Source organism: Ochotona princeps, chromosome 18 (genome assembly GCF_030435755.1).
Source record: "Ochotona princeps isolate mOchPri1 chromosome 18, mOchPri1.hap1, whole genome shotgun sequence".
Lineage (NCBI taxonomy): Eukaryota > Metazoa > Chordata > Mammalia > Lagomorpha > Ochotonidae > Ochotona > Ochotona princeps.
In genome coordinates this window covers 9,812,188-9,832,990 of record NC_080849.1, presented here as the reverse complement: position 1 = coordinate 9,832,990, position 20,803 = coordinate 9,812,188, and the positions used below count along the sequence as shown (strand labels likewise).

General features: G+C 46.3%; 1 protein-coding gene across 3 annotated transcripts in view; it reads right to left on the bottom strand.

Annotated features, from left to right (window-relative positions):
• Window positions 1–14,039, bottom strand: part of BCL2 (BCL2 apoptosis regulator) — a 158,073-nt gene extending 144,034 nt beyond the window's left edge. Inside the window, exons 1-2 of one of the 3 annotated variants that reach the window (XM_058676785.1) lie at window positions 13,925–14,039; window positions 12,864–13,692 (exon numbers count right to left, since the gene is read on the bottom strand). In XM_058676785.1, coding sequence (XP_058532768.1) covers window positions 12,864–13,439 — 576 coding nt within the window. In that variant the 5' untranslated portion in view covers window positions 13,440–13,692; window positions 13,925–14,039. The other 2 variants (XM_058676786.1, XM_004579454.2) reach the window with 2 other exon arrangements.
• Window positions 14,040–20,803: the final 6,764 nt, after the last annotated feature.

Sequence of the window (20,803 nt, the reverse complement as noted above, 5' to 3'; positions counted from 1 at the left end):
CAGGATGGCCCAAGGCCTTGGGATCCTACACCCTTGTGGGAGACCTGGAGGAGGCTCCTGGCTCCTGGCTTCAGATTGACTCAGCGCTAGCCATTGCAAACCAGTGGATGGAAGATCTTTCTATCTCTACTTACCTCTGTAAATCTGTCTTTTCAATAAAAATAAGTAAATCTTTTAAAACAAGCTAAATAGGGCCCGGCGGTGTGGCCTAGTGGCTAAAGTCCTCGCCTTGAACGCCCCGGGATCCCATATGGGCGCCAGTTCTAATCCCGGCAGCTCCACTTCCCATCCAGCTCCCTGCTTGTGGCCTGGGAAAGCAGTCGAGGACGGCCCAAAGATTTGGGACCCTGCACCTGCGTGGGAGACCCGGAAGAGGTTCCTGGTTCCCGGCTTCGGATCGGCGTGTACCGGCCCGTTGCGGCTCACTTGGGGAATGAATCATCGGATGGAAGATCTTCCTATCTGTCTCTTCCTCTCTGTATATCTGACTTTGTAGTAAAATAAATAAATGTTTTTTTAAAAAAAAAGACAAGCTAAATAACCACCAAATTTTATTGACAACCTAAGGAAAGGAACTTAATTTTAAAACTAAATAAAGATGTCACTGCTAGTCAGATACCAACCATCAGAAACAATCATCTATGTCCACCTCATTTCACTCTCCCAGTCAAGCTGGTTGTTTTATAGACCTGTCACATCAAATGGTTGAGAACCCACATCAATCACATCCTTGTCTCTTTAGCAGGGGCCCCACGTCTAAGCCCACCTGCTGCACAGGCCCCTACAAGGTCTTTAGCGAACATGTACTCAGTAAATGGCTAGCGGTGAGATGTCTCTCTCCTATGAGCATGAAATACAGTTCAAATGTGAAGAAAAGAAGCGAAAGTAACCAGAGATAAAAGACTACATTTATTTTTTTCTGAGACAGTGCTGCAGGATATGCCACTATACTAGCTTACCTTTGCACTAAACCATCTAGTGTCCCTGTGAGAACATACCTAGGACAACATACCTAGGACAACATCACTGTACAAAGAAATGTCTCCTGGACTGTAAGAATGGTTAGGAATAAAGCTTTACCAACTCCTCCTTGGCTTACTGGCTCTCGCATAGCTTTATTGCAGTTTTCTCTCCTTATGGGAATAAGTAAATAATGAAACGTGTATAAGGAAAAGAAGGTAGGGAGAAGTTGGAATATAACAGCTCCTTAGTTAGGACTGCTATAAATATCAAATGGTCCAGCAATATGGAATTGCTATGGAGACCTTAAAACCCTACATCATGGCAATACACCATTATTGTAGGTTTTCTTTTCACCTGGAGAAAACTTCTATGAAATACGCCTTTCACAGCAGAAATTCCTTCCTCCAATACAAAATGGCATTTCTATTAACTGATTGTTAATGAAGACTTCTTACCATGCAAATTCTAAAATAAAGTCTCCAACGAGGTTACATTAGCTTAAGAGCCTGTAAAATGAATTGCGTGCGCGCACACACACACAGTTGAAACAATGCTCACATTCTTAGAATGATCACATTGTTTTCAAAATGGTTCTCCATGAAGACTTCCATGGTTGAAAAGCATGGTTGTGAAGGTCTCACTGCATCACCACACTGCACACAGCAATGCATCTGAGTCTTCGACTTCACACAAAGCTACCGACTTCTTGCCCTTCTCACTACCATCTCTGGGGTCAGATCTGGATTCTTGTTCATCTCCTGAGACAGCCTCCAATTTGGTCCGTGATTTCTTCCCATCTCATTACCTGTCTGAAGTGGAGTCCGAGCAACCTATCTGGAATAACCTCTTCCGGGGCAGTAGATGTCTGGTCTCATCCTTCTGGCCTACCTACCCCAGCCAGATCAGCCTCTTCAATCCCTGCAGCTCACTTCCTGTGGTCTCTTAGCTAGAGTCCTTTGTTCTGGAAGTTCAGTCGATGGCCGCATTTTGCTCCTGCCACCATCGCACCAGGCTACTCCTGCTCACCCATCAGACCCCTTTCTGGGCAGACTTCTCTGACTTTCTCAATGCCCACACTGCTACACTCCTTCTCTCCCAGAGTGGACTGTGCTCTTGTGCGGCTGCAGTTTGAGGATGCCCACTCTCCCAGAGTGTCTGCCAGGTCTGTCTTGCCCCCACTCCCCACTCCTCCAGGGCTTGGGTTGCAGCTCAGGATCAGCAAGCGAACATATTGATAAATGAGTAACTGATCACTGGCTCTGTATACCTAAATCGCACATCTGTGAGACAGGAATCACTCACAAAAAAGCACAGAGACGTAAGTTCCTGACTGTAAGGAGGATGTCCCTTCTCACTACCCTGCCATGCCTGACAGTTTCCCAACCCATATTAAATTTCCCCCCAATTCTCCCTGTCTTAAAACCACTAATTTACTCACTGGTCATGGCCTTTAAATATTCCTTACAAAAGGAACTTTCAAATTCCAATAACATGTACTTTCATCAGTTAATTTTTAATTGAGCCAAGTATTAAAAACTCACATTAACCAGACAAAGTGTGTTTAGCTACTGATTTGCGGTGACAGCTTGTGTTATTCTCACACACAGGCCAAGCATGAAATAGAAAACTAATAACCCCTTCCCTGTATTCTCAAAGTATCATTTATGGGAATGAAAACTACATTCAAAGAAAACTTGTGCAATGGCTGTCATTTTTCCTCTGTGCTGCAAGCTGTTACAAAGCAGGGGAGCTCATTTTCTCACGGATGCCGACAAGCTCAAGGATCCCACTGTCACTGGATGTATTCATTAAGGAGGAATCTGGCAACAGCACAGGAGAAGGAGAGTGTGGAGACCAGGCCAATTATCTGGGTGTCCTTTATAATTTGAAGTTTCTGAATTCACTCAAAGATAAGCCCACTTGAAGAGGGGCTGGCAGTGGGAACTCAGTGCACAGATGGCCACTAAAGGAATGAGAGGGAGGAAGGGAGGACGGGACAAAGCAGAGAATTTGCTTGTGGCTTCATTCACACGGACCTATCTGCAAGCTGACACAGCCGTCTTTTTAAACAGCCCCTGGAGAAGCATGGTCAAGTTTTATTACAAATAAACAAATCATACAGTCTTTCTCAAATAGATGACATCTCAAATGATGAGCAGTGATGCTTGGAGTTTGCTTCATGCCAAAGGACGAACATTCTCAAAAAACAAACTCCACCAGTTCTTAAAAACCACACATCAGCTGTGACATCGCTTGACCCAGAGCAGAGAACATGGCCAAAAGCTGCCAGGTCAAAAGTATAACCTGTGACAGTGCTGGTGATCTTGCTGGACTGTATCTGTAGAAATGCAGTTTCAAGTTCCCTCACCTGGGAATGTTGACCTGTACTGACTTTCAGTTCGACCTGGCTGCCTGTTTTTATGGGAGAAGCACCAGGCGGTTATTTCTCCTTGTGTCCTCTGTGCTGTTATTTTTATATGTGAGCCACTCATCAGAGAAAGCAGGGCAAGCCCTGCCTTCTTTCATGAGATGATGGGGAATCCAAGATACATGAGACCTACACAGAATGGGTCAGCTCTGAGATATGAAGCGTTAGCAATGAGAACCACTAGAAACACACCTTAGATCATGTGTGCACAGCCTCTGTATCAATGTGATTGGACAACCAGTATCCACATGAGGAAATAGCCTGTTCTAGGTATTTAATATGAAGCAAAATCTAGATGATTTCTCTAAGAAAAAAAGGTTGAGTAACATTTTTTCAACTCAATGAAAAGAATGAAAATCAAGTTCTTACTAGGTATCTCTTTTTTTCACTGCTATTAAATATGAGTGAACCAGAAAGATGTGATATTGAAGAAACACAATGTGATAAGAGAAACAGAAGAACATTAGCTGATTATTATGAGTTAAATATCTAAAATGGTTTTAACATGGTAATTTTACAAACTCCTTCATTCAATAAACAATCATTGCGTGAACCTACTCCTTGAAGGTTAGATGCCAGGATGAATTTAACACAAGCCATGTCTCCTTTAAGTGACAAGCCCCAGTGAAGAACACCTTGACCTTCCAAGACCAGAGCCATAGCTGCCGAGCTGACAATATACTGGAAGAACACTAATTTGACTAGTTATTTTTTCAGTTGCCAAGCTGGTAGTAGGAAACCAAGCTTTGAATGATAAAGTTTCAAGTTTATCCCTTAACCCCATCTATAGAAGTCTACTGCTCCCTGTTTCGAAGGAAGGCAGGATCAACAGTATTGGTTTAGGGCTACATTTGGAATACAGGAGGGGAGAGAAATCTTCATGATTGAAAGGAAAGGCATATGCAGGGCCTTCAAAAAGTTTATGGAAAATGTATATTATGAAAAAAAAGGACAAGTGTATTTCAAAAATTTTACACCCAAATCAATTTACCCTAGATTCTGTTTTCCCACACACTTTTGGAAGTCTCCTTGCACTATATTCCAGCCTCAGTTTCCCTTCCTGAGCTTTTGTGTCCCAGTGCTGCAAGATAATTCCACTTGGAAGTTCATACTGAAAATGTCTAAAACCAAATTTATCACATAACTTTTCCTATCCTTCCTTTCTCTCCAAAAACACCAATCTTTTTCTTTTTTTCTTTTTTAAGCCAGCAGGGATATAGCTTGAATCCTCTACTGCATTCCTGCCTCATCTCTCACCTCCGTTCCCATCTCTGGTTACCGAAGTCTGTCCTGTCTTCCACTCCCTACTCCACCACGGCAGTTCAGACACCCAGCATCAACTACTGAGCATCGGTTTCAAAGCCACTTTCTAAACTTGCCTCAGAAACCTTTTAATACCCTATGTTCAACCTTTCAACCTGTGACCCAGTGCTAAGTGCCCAGATTGCAGGCTGACCTGTTCCTCCAACCATGCTCCAGACACCCCATGTGTCTCCACCTGCTTTGACCACTCAGGTTCCTGTCCTCTGAAAGGCCTGCTTGCACCGCTCCTGCCCACAGTCCAAAGCTTGCCTCAGAATCATCTCTGTAGAAAACTCCTGCAGCTCTCCCTCTAGCTACATCAGATCGCCGGTCCACAAAAGACTGACAGGGGTTACAGCCCTTTACGTACCCTAATTAGTCCCGTACTGCTTGGTAAGGTCATTGAAGGCAAAGGCTCTCTTCCACATTTTTTACTTCACTCAAACACCTACTATAGCGTTTTGCAAATAGACAGGCCCTCAATTAACTTTGTTTTTCAATGACAAAAGCCAGAGAACATGTTTCCTAAATAACCCCATTTCTTAAGGCTCCTTTCCCTGGTTGCCAGGGCTCCTGGGAACTCAGGACAACTGCTCATTTTCCTGGCTTAAGACTTTTTCAAATCATTCTTCTCATACTGTCACTTTAATGTTTAGTAAGCATCTCTGCTTTGCTGAACATTTACTTGTTAACAAATACATCAAAGGCTTGTTTCCATATTTTCAGTATTAAAAAGAAGAAGATGCTGGCAGGAGTCCCTTAAAGGAAATAGCAGGCGATAACCTTGAAATTCTACACCCAGAAGTGCCCGTGTCATTGTTTTTGGATTCCTTTTCCCCAAAGAGATGAGATGATAACTCAACATCTAAAGCTGATCATATAACTTGTAATCAATTCTTATCCTAATTGTTAGCTGTTTGGATGTGTATTGTGTGTATAGCGTGTGTGGGTAGGTGGTCTTCAAAAAGTTTGTGGGAAACAAGCCTTTCAGAATAATTACTCAAGGATTAAAACCTTTTCTGCACAGAATAAATGTCTTTTAATTCCACTTCCCACAACATCTCTTGTATAGACCCTCTTGTATAAAATGTTAATGCAGGGGAGGAATATACGGTTATAATTCAGGGTTAACACACAGATTTAACATTCGTTGTGGTGCAAAGCAGAAGACATCTTAGTTCTATGCTAAGAAGAACTGGAAAAAGTGAAGACCAGACAACCTACAAACTGATCTAGTTTGGCGCTTGGAGCATTAAAATTTGTAAATTCTCCATTACTCTTCTGCAGCTTAACTGTGTTCTCTACAGTTTTTTTAAAAAAGAGAAATAAAGTAATTGCAACTGTCAGAAGAAAAGATGTGTTAGTCTCAACGGAAAATCTCCCTTAAAAAATTAAGGCTTCGTTAGACACAGTGGGTTCTTGAGTTGTTTTCAGGAGACAGAAACAAAAAAAAAGAGCAGAGTGGACTCAGTCATAAGCTTCTGACTCATTACGCGGAAGCCCCAGAGAGCTGATTATTAACTAAAAAGGGAATATGGTTCCGTCCCTGAAATTCTGCAAGCAAAATAAGCAGCAAAATGAAAACACATATTTTCCCCTAGTGAAGAGTTTCTTACTGAAGCGTGCGCAAGATGAAGATGGCTGGTCGTACAGTTTAGGCTTCCAAGGAATAGCAGGCGGCTGCCCAGGAAAGTAAGTCACCCACGAAGCTCTCAGTGTATTGCTATAAATGGCCACCCCAAGATGCCTGGGAGATCTCCCTTTCTAACACATGGAAGGGTGCTTGGGGGAAGTAGCCCTTACTATAAGCTATTTTAGTTCAGTCAAAATTGCTCTATGGTTCACACACAAATCCCACCATCATCTTGCACTACCGGATGGGAATGAGTCAAAATGGTGGCAGTAGGTTCTGTTCTTCTCAGGAGCGGACTGACAGTATTTGTTGATGGAATTTCCACCCCTTTCACTCAGCTGCCTGGACTAAGATTACAGCTGAGTGAAACGCTTTGATTCCACCCGCATTCCTGCTGCCTCTCACTGACACCCAGACACATTTCCCTCCCTCCAGGTGAAGTCCAGCCTTTCCGGGTCAGGAGATGACAGAGTGAGATACTGGGCACGTCATTCTCCAGAGACAAGGGGCAGTAATGGAGGATACTCCTGAATAAGTCCACCGAGATGGAAAAAGTCATGCAATCTTCATTTTCCCTGGCGGCCAGGTGGGCTTATCTTTGATCTGTCAAATCAACAGTTGAGAAACAGTGGTGCCACTGGGAAGCTGTCAGAACAGCAAGACCAAAACACCTTAAAAAGGGAAACATCTTTTTGCAATTCTTAAAGTTTAAGAAAGAGGACCAGAAAGATCCATGAAATAGGAAGACAAACACCTGTTCTTTGGGAACATGAGTGTTACTGTGGACCATGAGTTCTGTAACTAGCATGCAAAAGGGGCATCTTGACAGACAAAACAGCCCAATAACCTAAAAACAAAACAAAAGCTGTTTCTTTCTTCCTGAGGCAGAGCCCTTGTTTTGGTTCAAATTCTTTTTGTATTTTTCTGTGTACAAGAATGAGTATTGAAGAAAGATAACGTCTTCAAATGATCCCCTTCCAATCCTTCCAGTCAGAGCCTTGTTTGTCTTCTACTTAGAAAGAACTAATGAAATACTTGAACAACTGTAGACCGGTGCCTGCGAAGGTTTCTCAATGTGCATGAAGAGTCCTTCACGGAATACTAGTTAAGGAAGGGAACTCCCCCTGCCTTTCAGTTCTGGGAAGTAGTTCTCTGTTTTACAGTATTTTTTAAAGTTATCTACATTTTGCCCCTATTTAAATCAGACCCAAGGCATACATAAACAGCCAAATTGGTTAGAAATGACATTTTTTTTTCAAGACAAGGAATGAAATGCTTGTAAAAAATAACATGTACTTAGTTGGTTCTTTTTGTCTGTTTATATTGTCTAAATCTAAGAGTTGGGGGGTCACGCTCATGAGGCTATGTGGGAGCTATGGGTTTATGAAGATCCCTCAACAACAGCAGCCCATGAGTTCTTCCACAAAGCAATGAAGCTCCCTGTTTCTGGTGCTCCTAACCCAAGCACTGGCTGGCCACACCAAACCTCGCCCACTTCTCCGTGGAGTCACTGCCTGAGGCCTCGGGTGACTTTCGCCATTCATCCTGCTTAGATGCCACATGCCAAGTTTGAAGCAAGTCAAGGAGGAATAAAAGAGAAACCTCACAGTGAAGTCAATTCCTGAAGTGGTCTCCCAGTTGTAGCACTGGGAATGTGTGACCAGACTGGGCAGTTCTTGCTGCACCTGAATAAGGTGATATTAGATTACCTGGGAAAGATTTAACAGAACCTTTGAATCTTGCATACAATATATCTCTAGAGGAAAAAGAAAACTTTCTTCTGGTAAACCACAAAGACAGTGTTGTTTCCCAGCAGAAATGCACTTTTGCTGAAATCCTGCTTTTTTCAACGACTGCTACAACGCGAGAAGGGCTCTTAAAACAGGCGTGTCCTACGAGAGATGGGGACACCACCACGCACACACAGAGCACCCCCATGCTCATTTCATGAGTGGGTTTATCATGCCTTTACACAGAGGGCAGGGACCAAAGAACAGATAAGAGAAAGCAGTAAGAATCTGGCTTGCTTTGTTTTAATCTGTTACCTTCTGCGACCTGGTATGCTATGTGGCCTACTGACATTTAAGCAATCTGAAAGGTACTGGTTCCATCAAGGATTACTAAAAGGACCAATCAGTTCTTTCTAGAAAGCTCAATCAAAAAAAAAAAAAAAAAAAAACACAACACAGGATACTCAGAATAAAGCTGCTTGAGAACACTCAACAGCAACAAAGGCTCTGAGTCAAACACAAAATTTCATGAAGATCCAGAAATATAATCACTTAAAAGGATGTAGCTCAAAACCACAGGAGCAATATTGTTACTTTTTTTTCTACAAAATAAATTATTGAAAGGGCCCATGTGATTCTTAGCAGGCAGAAGGATGCACTTTCCCAAGAAAAGTTCATTATTAAACATATCATAAGACCGGACCATCTTCAGGTTATTTTTAATACTATCATCTTGCTGCCAAACTTGGACATAAGTAGCTGATACTCAGCCACTAGAAAAAACGATTTTCTTTCAAGCAATCCATCACTGGCATGAGGATGGTATTGCTTTCCAGTTAATCAAATGTTCGCCAGATGTGGATAACATTTAGGACAGAGAAAACTGCTTGCTGACTAGTAAAAGGGAAACTGACCTCTTCTGGGTGTGGGGAAGTCAGTCTCTATCATCCTACATCATCACAGAGCTGGGCCATCTTCTGCTCAGTGCATGGCAGCCCAACAGTCTCCGACCATGGCTTGCTCGAAACATCTCATTCTCCCGGTAAGCTGCACCTCCCTCCCTTCTGGGAACAAAGCTGGTGTCACCCTATTTCTTAGCCTGGATTTCATTCACCATCAGCTTGCCCACACTTCAACCCTTCACTTGCAAAAATCCCTTTGTCTCAGAGCAGTCACAAGATTCCCGAACTCTTTTCTAGGGTTTAAAATGTGTTCCAAGAGGATAAAATGATAATCAATAAACCGAACATAAAAGCCACCTTATTTTAATGGGACCAGTGTGGCCAGTATACGTTGTCTACCTCCCAAAAGAACACCAGGCTTTTGGTACTTGACCTGCCACCTGTTCCTCCTTGTAATCTCACTTTTTCCTGGAATGGGATTCCTCTAGCAGACAAATGAAAAATATTCAGTACTGCAGGCAACAGCGCTGACCTCAGAGCACTGGAAAGGGACACGACAGTCTCCCTGCAGGGATCTGACTCCTCCTAAAAGCTGTCCCTGAGAACCACACACAACAGCCCCCTCCCTAACTTCACTGTGCACACCCGGCACAGATGCCCGTCAGCAACAGTGGCTGGGACCTGAGATTCTGTCTCCCCAAGAAGCAGCAGATGGGGTTTGGTGTGGTAACCTAGTGGCTACACATCCTTGTCTTGCATGCACCAGGATTCCATATGGGTGATGGGTCATGTCCCAGCTGCCCCATTTCCCATCCAGCTCCCTGACTATGGCCTGGGAAAGCAGTCGATGAAAGCCCAAAGCGTTGGGACCCTGAACCTGCATGGGAGACCTGGAAGACGTTCCTGTCTCCTGGCTTCGGATCGGCTTAGCTCCAGCCTTTGCGGGGCCACTTGCAGAGTGAACCAGCAGGTAGAAGTTCTTTCTCTCTGTCTCTCCTTCTCTCTGTAAATCTGACTTTGCAATGAAAAATAAATAAATCTTTAAAACAGAAGAAGAAGCCGTGCGTGATGCCCAGGCTATTGGCCTGACAGACGCGCTAGAGAACCAAGTCAGACATTTTCCGGAGTTGTTACTCTTTCATTACTCCCACTACTTTGCCTTTCCCTGGATGCCATACAATGCCTTGTTCAGACCTAGGAAGAAAGTCCTGCTCCACTCTGTAACCAATTACTCCCTGAGTCTTCCTGTAATTCATGACCTTCTAGGATCTTCTCTAAGAGCTGAAGCCTGCAAGGACCTGCTCTCTCCATGCCACAGAACACAGAAGGCAATGCTTCCTCCAGCCTCAGAAGGCTCTGATTTTGCAGCAGCAAAGGAGGAAAACTGGCTCCCTGTCTGAAGCCTGGGGTGTCCAACACAGTCTTCAGTAGCTCAATGATCCACTGAGTGGACTGGCAACAGTGCCAATTGCCACTGCAGGTTGAAATATGAGTGAGTTCTTCTGAGAAACTCTATTGTTGTTACTAGGACTTCTTGACACTCCAAGATACAGCACATCAGAGATGCAGCCCTGACTGCACAAACTGGAAAGAAAATCTGCATGAAAGCCAAATGTTCAAAAGGAAAGTTTAGATTAATAATACACACTAGAGCTGATAGGCAAATCATGTGTCACTCTCAATTATTACCATCTTCATTTTCCCAGAGGATCCACATGTTTGTATTTCCTGATCTATATACTTTTTTGTTGCCGAATTCCTTTGTTTTCCTGCAGTCATCCCTCTATGTATAGTTCTGAAAACTATTACACATTTTACCATCAGCCATTTGTGCCTCTCCATGATTTATTTTTGTTGTAAGAGGTTTTGTCAAAAAATTTTTATCATGTGCTACAGAATGTCCTTGTGGTTTGGCATCATAAAATGTAGCTTGTGCGTTTATCGACCTCAGATACCTGCTGACCACAAAGAGAGGCTCTAGGACAGAAGCCCTATTGCGAAAGGAAGAAAAGAAGAGCTCTCATTTTAAAAGGAAACCTCAGTCGTATGAGATTGTAACAGACTGCAGCTCAACAACAAACAGTAAGACTGCATCTTCATTTCCATCATAAACATAGCTCTCTGCTTCCTACCTTTTTCTTAACTTGCCTTATGCAGGACAGTTTACACCCTGGATTTCTCTCCACCTACACAGAACATTCTTTACAATTATTTTTCTCATGAAAAACAAGAAACAAGAAAATTATTAAATCAGTTTTGCTTCGCTTTTAGAATGATCCTTCTGGAGTCTAGCACTCTCTTCCTCTTTGGTTACGGTGATTAAAAATCAAATCAGCCGCTTAACTAAACACTTGACAAAACATATTCTTTTCATCCTGTAGTAAACTATTCCAGAATTACTAAAGCCTGATAATGTGAGATTTCAACAAACAATTCACAAGGAGTAGTTACATTTTAGAGATTTAAAACTGATATTTTAGTTAATTTTACTTTCAAACACTGAATAGTGGCATCAATATTTTGTCAACTTCGGTCAAATATGATCAGATGTTCACATCAATCAGCTTCTTTTCTTGGCCCTTTCTCTGTACGGCCCCTTAATATTAGCAAGCTTTGGAAAATGTGGCCAAAAAGAAATCAAGGAATGTGCTTTTTGCAGTCAATTCTAGGCTTTTTAAACCTGTTCTCTAATGCCAGTCATTCTCCCAAGACACTTGACATAAGCAAGCATTGCATTGCATTTTTTTTTAAAGATGACTCTTTACATTAAAAACAAAAAACAACCCAAACAAGAACGGTAACTTTTTCATGAACTAATCATTTTAGGTAAAAGCCGTAAACCTTAATCACATTTAGAGTCAGGATCTGCATCCCAGTCTCAAAGAACCACAGAGAACTGTCTGCCGACCACAGAGGACCTCTAGACAGCAAATGGGGGAGCATGGCACAGATGTTCTTAAATGTGACAGGTGGGAATCACTTCAGCTCTGGTCAGCTCATGAAAGCATCCACAGCCACAGCCTCAAGTCTTCACACGGTTTCCCCAGGTGCAAGTTTGGCTGCTTTAAAGCAGAGACCACAAAACTATGTAGAATCTAGGTGTTAAAATGTAAGCCATGGAAAAATTCCCGTCAACGTTTAACTCAGATACCAGTCCCGGCTTTTTCTGAAGCTCGTGCAAATCCCATCACTGACAGGACAGTCAAGCCGGCTCCACTTGATGCTCTCCCAAATACACCATCATCGTGCCCATGGACTTTCAGCATGTCAACTTACCTGTTTTCAAACACACCGCTAAGATCTCCAAGCAAAGAGTTCATTCTACTGGCTTGTCTCTGGGGCAGTTTTGACCAGGTGAGAGCGAAGCGGAACGCCCTGGGTCCTCTGGTGGAGTCTGTTCCTCTAACCCGCTGGTTCTCAACTCTGAGTTCACAGACCAATCCACCCGGGCAGTGTGCTTACACTGCGGACAGCCAGGACCTCGCGCAGTGGGTCTGGTCCACACCACGTCTCTTTAACCCCATTTCAACCATTCAGGCCAGGTAAGTGGGGTGCTGGGAACCCCGGAGGCATCCCAGGTGGAGAAACACTGAGGAGCAGCCCCACTGATCACAAAAATCCCAGAGGGCTTGCAAACCTGCATCTTTGCACACCTTCATTCAGTGCTGGTCCCTCACTCTGGGGGGGGGGGGAAGGGATTATCCTAGTTGGGTCCGCAGGGAGCGCTTGGTGCAGAGGAAGGGTGGGGTGGGGTAGTGGGGAAAGCGCAGAAAGTAACACACCTGGTTTGATTTCAGGAGCTTTGCAGCCTGCCCTGGTCCCGAGGGTCCACCCACTCCCCAACCACCACCTCTCGGACCTCAGCTCACAAGCCCACACTCACGTGCAACCAGACAGGCACCTACCCAGCCTCCATTATCCTGGATCCAGGTGTGCAGGTGCCGGTTCAGGTACTCAGTCATCCACAGGGCGATATTGTCCACCAGGGGCGACATCTCCCGGTTGACGCTCTCCACACACATGACCCCACCGAACTCAAAGAAGGCCACAATCCTCCCCCAGTTCACCCCGTCCCTGAAGAGCTCCTCCACCACCGTGGCAAAGCGTCCCCTCGCGGTGAAGGGTGTCAGGTGCAGCTGGCTGGACATCTCGGCGAAGTCGCGGCGGTAGCGCCGGGAGAAGTCGTCGCCGGCCTGGCGGAGGGTCAGGTGGACCACAGGTGGCACGGGGCTGAGCGCGGGCCCCGCGGCCGGGGGAGGCGGCGGCGGCTGAGGCGGCGGCTGCGGTGGCAAGGTCCGGGCGGCCGCGTCCCGGGTCGATGCGGGCGCGGGGGTGCGCGCGGGCTGGAAGAAGACGCCCGGCGTGGGGGCGGCACCCGCGTCGCCCGCGTCCCACTCGTAGCCCCTCTGGGACAGCTTATAGTGGATGTACTTCATCACGATCTCCCGGTTGTCGTACCCTGTTCTCCCGGCGTGCGCCATCCTTGCCTCCGGCGCGCGGTCCCCGTCGCCCGGTCCCGCCGGAGAGCAGGACGCTCAGAACCCCGCCGCGTTCCCGGGCGCGCGCCGCATTCTCCGGCAAGGGGGTGGCTTCAGTCACGCGGAACGCTCGACTCTGGTGTTTCCCCGCTGGCAGCGGACGCAGGAAATTCTTATTCAGATTCCGTCCGGATCTTTATTCCACGAGGCACATTATCGTTACGATTCGTAACGTCAGTCTCTGTCCTCCGTGATGCTGAAAGATTTAAAAACAAACAAAACCTGGTTAAAGTCACAATCAGGTGCATGTTCCAGTGAAAGCAGAGCATGCACACTACAGGTCACATGGCTTTAAAGAGAGAGAGAGAGACAGAGAATGTCTTAAACTGCCTGGAAATTATATTTACTCGAATGCACTCAAAGTTTAACATCTCGAATGTTTCCACCGAAACTTACATTTAGCCAGATCCCCTGTGCAAAGAACTTACTTGTATTCTTAAAGGACAGCATGAGCCTCTGTCCCGGTTCCTTTTTTGTAAAAACCAGCAGCAAAGCGTAAGGCAAAGATCCCATCCATCTTCAGAACTCTGGGGCCAGCGTCCGAATGAATCAGGAGGCAGGAGGGCGGGGGTGTAGACACCAAGAGGATTGCGAGTTCGATTCCTCTTCCCCTCCCCAGATCTCTGCTTCCCAGAAACGTCAATCCGCAGGGATCGCGGCCGGAGCCCCGGGAGCACGCGAGCAGGCGGCGGCGGCAGATCAATCAAGCGTTCCGCGGTCGCCCTTCGCCCGAGTCCGGGCTGCCCCTCGGCCACTGACACTCGCGCGCGGCGTGGACTCTGTCCCCGGGGCGTGCGGGGAGGGGGCGCCGGCGGGGCCCTCTTCGGATCCAAGTCGGAGCAGCCGACGCGTTTTCCCGAAAAAGCGGCCGATCAATGAAGGCACAAGGCGCCGGCAGCGCGAGCAGCCCGCGCCGCCGTGTGTGGTGCGGCCCGGGTCGGGAGCGGGAGCGGGGGGGGGGCGGGGGAGGGTTTTATTTTTTCCCTCTTTTCCTAAAAAGGATGACTGCTACGAAGTTGGCCCCCCTGGACCCCTCTTCCGCTGCACCCGCCGGCGCACCCGCCTCCGGGCTGCGCACCCTTTCTGCGCCGCCTGCTCCCGCGCCCGGCGCCCGGCGCCTCCCCCGAGTCGCGCGCGGCGCAGCAGCTCGGAGCGCTGACGGCCGCGGGCGGCAGGGCCGGCGCCCAGGCACCTACGCGGGCGGCGGTGGCGGCGCGGCGGCGCGGCGGGGACACCGGGAGCGGCGGGCGGGCGGCGCGCGGGGGAGGAAGGGGGCGGGGAGGAAGGGGGCGGGCGCGGGGGGGCTGGCCGCTGACTTCATTCTCCTCACAAACGGGCTGGTTTCCTGTACGTACGTCACTGTTCATTCAAAAAAAGAAGAAAGAAAGAAAGAGCCCTCCTCTGAGCCGCCCGACGGCCTCCCCGCGCCGCCCCGCTCCCCTGCCCCGGTTAAAGGCGACGCGGCCCGCCGGGCACACACGGCGCGCGCGCCCGGGCCGGTGGGTGGCGCGGCCGGCGCAGGCCTCCCGCGCGGCGGCCCAGGCGGCGGCGCGGTGGGTGTGCCAGGGGCCTCCTCGGGCCTGCGGCGTCTCGGCCTCGGCTCAGGGGTCGCCGGGGCCCGCCGGTGGGCCGAGGGCGCGGGGGGCGGCCGCACGCAGCCCGGCCGGGCGGGCTGCAGAGCGCCGAGGGGACGGCGCCTGAGGGCTGCGCCATGAAAACAAGGGCTGCCGGCTGCCGCGTGGACCTGCCAGGCCGAGTGCGTGTGTGCATAACGTGCGGCGGAGGTGCAGGGCTACTCACATCGCGGTGCGGACCAGCACCAGCCCGGGGGAGGCCCGCGGCCCTCGGACACCCCGTTGCGCATTCCCCGGAAAGGTCGTATTGGCTCCCCAAGCGTTCAGGGCCTGCTGGCACCTGAAGGGGGGTGGCGGGCACAGCTTCGGAGCCGGTGAGGCAAATACATAACCTCCCTCTGCCACCCAGAGCACTCCGAACTGGGTTGGGGCTGGACACCCAGGAGCCTTGCCGGGCAGTTGGGAGGATTTTTCCACCTTTGAGGAGCGGCCCTGAGCAGTGGCACCTTACAGGTGACTTGACATGCGCGCGCAAACACCCACAATCAGCCGCACTTTAAAATGCATCCTCCAGAACAGCTCCTGGGAGAAAAAGGATGAGAGAACACATTGCATGTGCTTAACTTTTTTTTTGAATTTCTGAGTGTTTGACACTCAGAAGAAAACTAGTATGGAGAAGAAAACGATTTAGTACACGGAGAGCAGCTTTCTCAGTGCAGCTCCAGTAGGATACACAGGGAAGTGAGCTGTCCCGGTCATAGAAACATGAGATCATCTTTGTCTCATTGCACATCTAAAATCAGAGCTTTTATTCTTAAGAAAGAGTGCCACGCTATTTTTATGCTTTTAGTTTAGTTTTGGGTTTTTGGCATACAATGTGGCAATCTCCTGTAGCAATGGATACCCTGGGAAAAAGTTCTTAGCTGGACAGGAGGGGAGGTGGGGAGGAGTCCTTTCAAACAGATGAGACAGAGACCACCCCCCCGATCAGCAGGGGGTGGTGAGGGGGTGTCGTGGCCTTGGCCTGACAACAGTGGATTTGGACGGAGCTGAGATATCTGCTCATCGGAAGAGTAGAAATTCACATATCCCTCCCCAACATAATTCAGGAGTATTCCTGCAGCCTTGTCTTAAACCCCAAGATTACCAAATAGGAATCGAGGACTTGTATGCTTTTAATACCCACAAGATAATGAGGAATCGAGAGGACAAAATACAAAAGAAATTGTACTTCCACAGAGGGACAGCCAGAAGGAGCCCAATCCCAAAGGGGAAAAAGCCCTGCTTTGCCCTAGGGATTTCCCAGACTAATGTCTAGACGGATGTCCTGTAGGTCTCAGGACAGGCCTGTGTTCTTGACTTACTCAGCATCTTCTGGATATGCTTTGAACTGAAAGACTGAAACCACCCCTCTACTCAGAGTCCATGGCTACAGGGCTGCATTTTCAAGCCTAAGAGACGTATTTCCTGGAAGTGTGTGAAGCCGTGACTTTAGCTGTTTGTCGTTGGACGATGATGAGGTTGTAGAGAGTGTACTGGCCTGGGACGGGAATTTTGGCTCTGAATCCTTGATCTGTGTCCTCTACTTTCCAACAACCCTAAACTGTATTCATCAGGACTTCCCTTCCCAAGATCATCTCCCACCCCCAAGAATCAAGAGCTGACCCTTTGGCAGCCTTGCCTGGGTGGCTTGGCAAGCAGGGAGGCAGCAGGCACAGCACAGAGCAATGCAGGAATGGAGATCCTATCTGGGGTCTGAGAGGCCTGTGTTTTCCTTCTTGCCTCCCCAGCCTGCAAGCAAAAGGCTTTTTATTGCCAGTTTTCGCCACCTACTGGTTGATGTTGAACGGCACTATTCATAAAGTTCGTCAGCAGCAGCATGAATGTCCCCTAAGTTTACGAAACTCAAAAAAGAACGTTATGCTCCTACGTGTCAGATGTTCCAAGCTCTTAAGATTTCAGGTGGAAACGAGGGGAGAAAGAGACTTAACCAAGAAGGAATTGATAATTTATTGGTAAGATGAAAGTTAAACAGACTCATTTAGGTTTTTGCAGGTTAAAAACATCAGTGTGAGCACTGAAGAAGTGGAAATAAATCCACAAACAAAATTAACTAAATAGAGAGTAAACCCAGAGAGCCCATATAACCAGCCTAAAAATGAAAACAACCTGGAAACCAGAGCATCTCACAGGCCTGCTGTGAGAGGTTAGAAAACTGAAACTTCAGCTAGTATTATACCAGTATAATTTCTGGTACTCTATACACTGAAAAACCTTCAACCAAATAGCGCAACACTCTTGCAGTTGTGGCCAGAACTGAACCTAGCCAGGAGCCAGGAGCTTCTCCAGGTCTACTGCAGTCTCTTCACCTGGCAAATTCCTCTTTATTCTTTAAGTTTCTGCTCATGAATATCTTTCTCTGCGAAGCCATCCCTGACTTTCCTGGACAGCCTTAGAATTACACCTGCAGCGCTCGCGCTTTAGTACAAAGTGTAGAAGTTGAGAAACCAAAAATAGGGAGTTTGAATGCCGGTCTCATCAGAGTAGCTATAGCCTCGTGCTAGTTGGTTACTTAACCTCTTGGTGCCTCCTCCCTTGTTTGAAACACAAAGCTATAAACAGTACTACTCCTGGAGTTAGTGTATGATTTCAGTGAGCTAAAACATGTAAAGCATCCAAGACAGCAACCGCCACCTGTCACGTTTTCGGTGTTAGTTATGACATCTTAACTAGAGTTATTGTCAATCAGGCTCTAATTTCCAAAAGATGATTTTTTTTTCTCACTAGATTATCAATTCTTTCAGGGCAGGGATCACACTGTTAGGGATTCAAATATATTTTGGGGCACAAAATGTAGAAGCCTCAACTTTGAGAGGGAATTATAGTGGTTTGCCTGTCCCCAGGAAGACTGTGAGGCTGTGGCAGACCCGTCTGAGGAACAAGCTAAGCATGAGGGGGAAGGAACAGGGAATGCAGCCGTCAGAGCCCACTGTACCTGCAGAATGGGGGCCCCTGTGGACTCCAAGCTCAAAGAACATACAACAAATACAGGTTGAATGAGGAAAAGTGGAGGGTATAAAGTCAGGTGTAGAATCAAAAAATATATCTTCTTAGTTTCAAATACAAAAAATATAAGAGTGGTATTACGTGCCACTTATGTGCATAAATTGCTCAAATTTAAAGAAAGAGCTTGCAAACTGAGACATCTTAAAAATTCAGTGTGAATCAATTCTCCTGCTTAAGAACTGAAAAGTATCAAGGCACAATGTTTCAGGCATCAGACTTGGAAATAACATTACTCCTCAGAGTCCAGGAGCTACTTCCTTGTTAGAATATACAAGCTTAACATAGGGAAAGTCTGTTAATTTGTATATAAAATATACTTACTTAAGAAATCTTACTAAATTTCACACTTCCTAGAATCTTCCTTCTGTATTCCACATCAGTCACACAAAAGAAACATTATTTGACAAGACCTCAGAATAGCAAGTTCTTCTTGGAAAAAATTACTTCTTAGTAAAGTGACAAAAATGGCAAAAATGCTCAGAATGCAAAGTCAGGACAACATGAGACATTTATGCTCGGCTTAAGTGGTCGTTTTTAAGATGTAAAATTCCAGAAAAAAGAAGCTTTCAAGTCTGCAAAGCTTGTTCTCCATTATTTTTCTTGTATTCAGAAATACAAGATACTGAAAAATAGGTTACAATTTGTCCACAGATGCTTCTGAAAGTAGCAAACATGGGTTCTAAAATGCATCAAAATAGCCATATGTGCTTTGAGACATTGAAAAGTGTCTTTAGGGCCCGGCGTGGCCTAGCGGCTAAAGTCCTCGCCTTCAACACCCTGGGATCCCACATGGGCGCCGGTTCTAATCCCAGCAGCTCTACTTCCCATCCAGCTCCCTGCTTGTGGCCTGGGAAAGCAGTTGAGGACGGCCCAATGCATTGGGACACTGCACCCGCGTGGGAGACCCGGAGGAGGTTCCAGGTTCCCCGCTTCGAATCGGCGCGCATCGGCCGTTGCGGCTCTCTTGGGGAGTGAATCATCGGACGGAAGATCTTCCTCTCTGTCTCTCCTCCTCTCTGTATAATCTGACTTTGTAATAAAATAAATAAATCTTTAAAAAAAAGTGTCTTTATAGCGCTCACATTAAGCAAGCATAATATATGATTACCACCGCCTCTTCTTCATCAGTCTATAGCCTGGGCGCTGAACTGTGAGCTGAATAGCAGCATTCAGCCCAAAACACCCAGGCTCAGAATTAGCAAGACCTTTCAAAGCTGAGCCATTACAACTAAAGGAAATGACAGACCCAAGCATCTTATGTCAAAAGGTATGAATGTTTAAAAGTGGTTTCAAGTGAATTAGGTGTGCTTAAATTGGACCACAATGTAATAAAATTAAATATTAGTATATGCCAGAAAAAAATAATGCTTTCTTCAGCAAAGACACAGACTTCTTTGAGTTGAACCAACCATACCAAAAAGTTTTATCATTTAAATATTAGAAACAGTCTCTCTCAAGGTTTCCCTTGCAAGAATCAACAATATGTGGCTGAACAGATCAAGATTTATGACTAAATAAGTATTAATAAGGAGATCATGGCAGCATTTTAAATTTTCTTTTTACTACGTAAGTGATTAGGTTAAAACACATAGAAAAAGGCCATTTCATGATTTCATTTTTATAAAAAGGAATGAAGATTGCTCTCTGGATTTTCTTTAAATATGAAGGGCCCTGGAACATACTCTGGGACTTCTAAGGCTGAATGTTAATTTTTAAATAAATATGCTTACAAATATACATTACAGTAAAATAGTGCAACCAAGCCCAGCGGAGCAAACACTTCAGAGCTGGGCTTCACATGGTTATCTAATTTTTCCACAGAACTGCAATCAACCTTCTAGCAAAGGCAAAATTCTCTACTTCTGCGTAGAAGCAGACTGAACTCAATCAGCGTGTTCCTTAGCAGACAAAGCCCACTGTCTCCCTAACAATCAGACCTGTGTGTTTGATGTGTGTTTGCTCTCTTCTCCTGAGCAGGAAAACAAGTTGTATTAAAAACTGAGCCAGAAAGAACAACAAATAAAATTTCCTTCTAATATTTTCATGTACCGGATGAGGCTGGGCCACTGTGGGAGGCAATTCTGACATCTTCAATCCCTTCTGTGTGTCAGGATCTGGAGTCTGTTGCATTTTAACAAGCTATGATGGAGCATGTATTGGGTATTGCAGTGCATGTCTGTGGAGTCAGGGTAACACACCTCTTCAGTAGCAAGCAGTCCCATGAAGTTGCATAATAAAACCACACTGACTGGGCAGCAGTTGCTCCTGAAACAATTATGGAGTCAGCTTCCGGAAAACTACCTTGTTTTCAAGGCTGTGGGAACAAGAGGCTGTGGACCTTCAACCTCTTTGACACGGAAGCTCTTTTCCAGACATTAGAATCTCCAGAGTCTTGTCCTGTGCTTGAGCCTAACCCAGGCTAGGAACAGTGCCTCCTATCATAGACCAGGGGCTCTTACACTCACTCAGGCAGGGCACTGCCTGCAGGCACTCTCTAGGCATACTCTGAAAAAAACGCATCCTGGAATAATTACTGTTGAACACTGATTTCATTGACTCAAACACCAGCCATCGTGGAATGACTTTAATACATAAGGACCAGCAGAAGAAGTGAACATTCAAGGAACATTTATTTATAACAAGATAAAACTAAGAAAAGTTCAGATG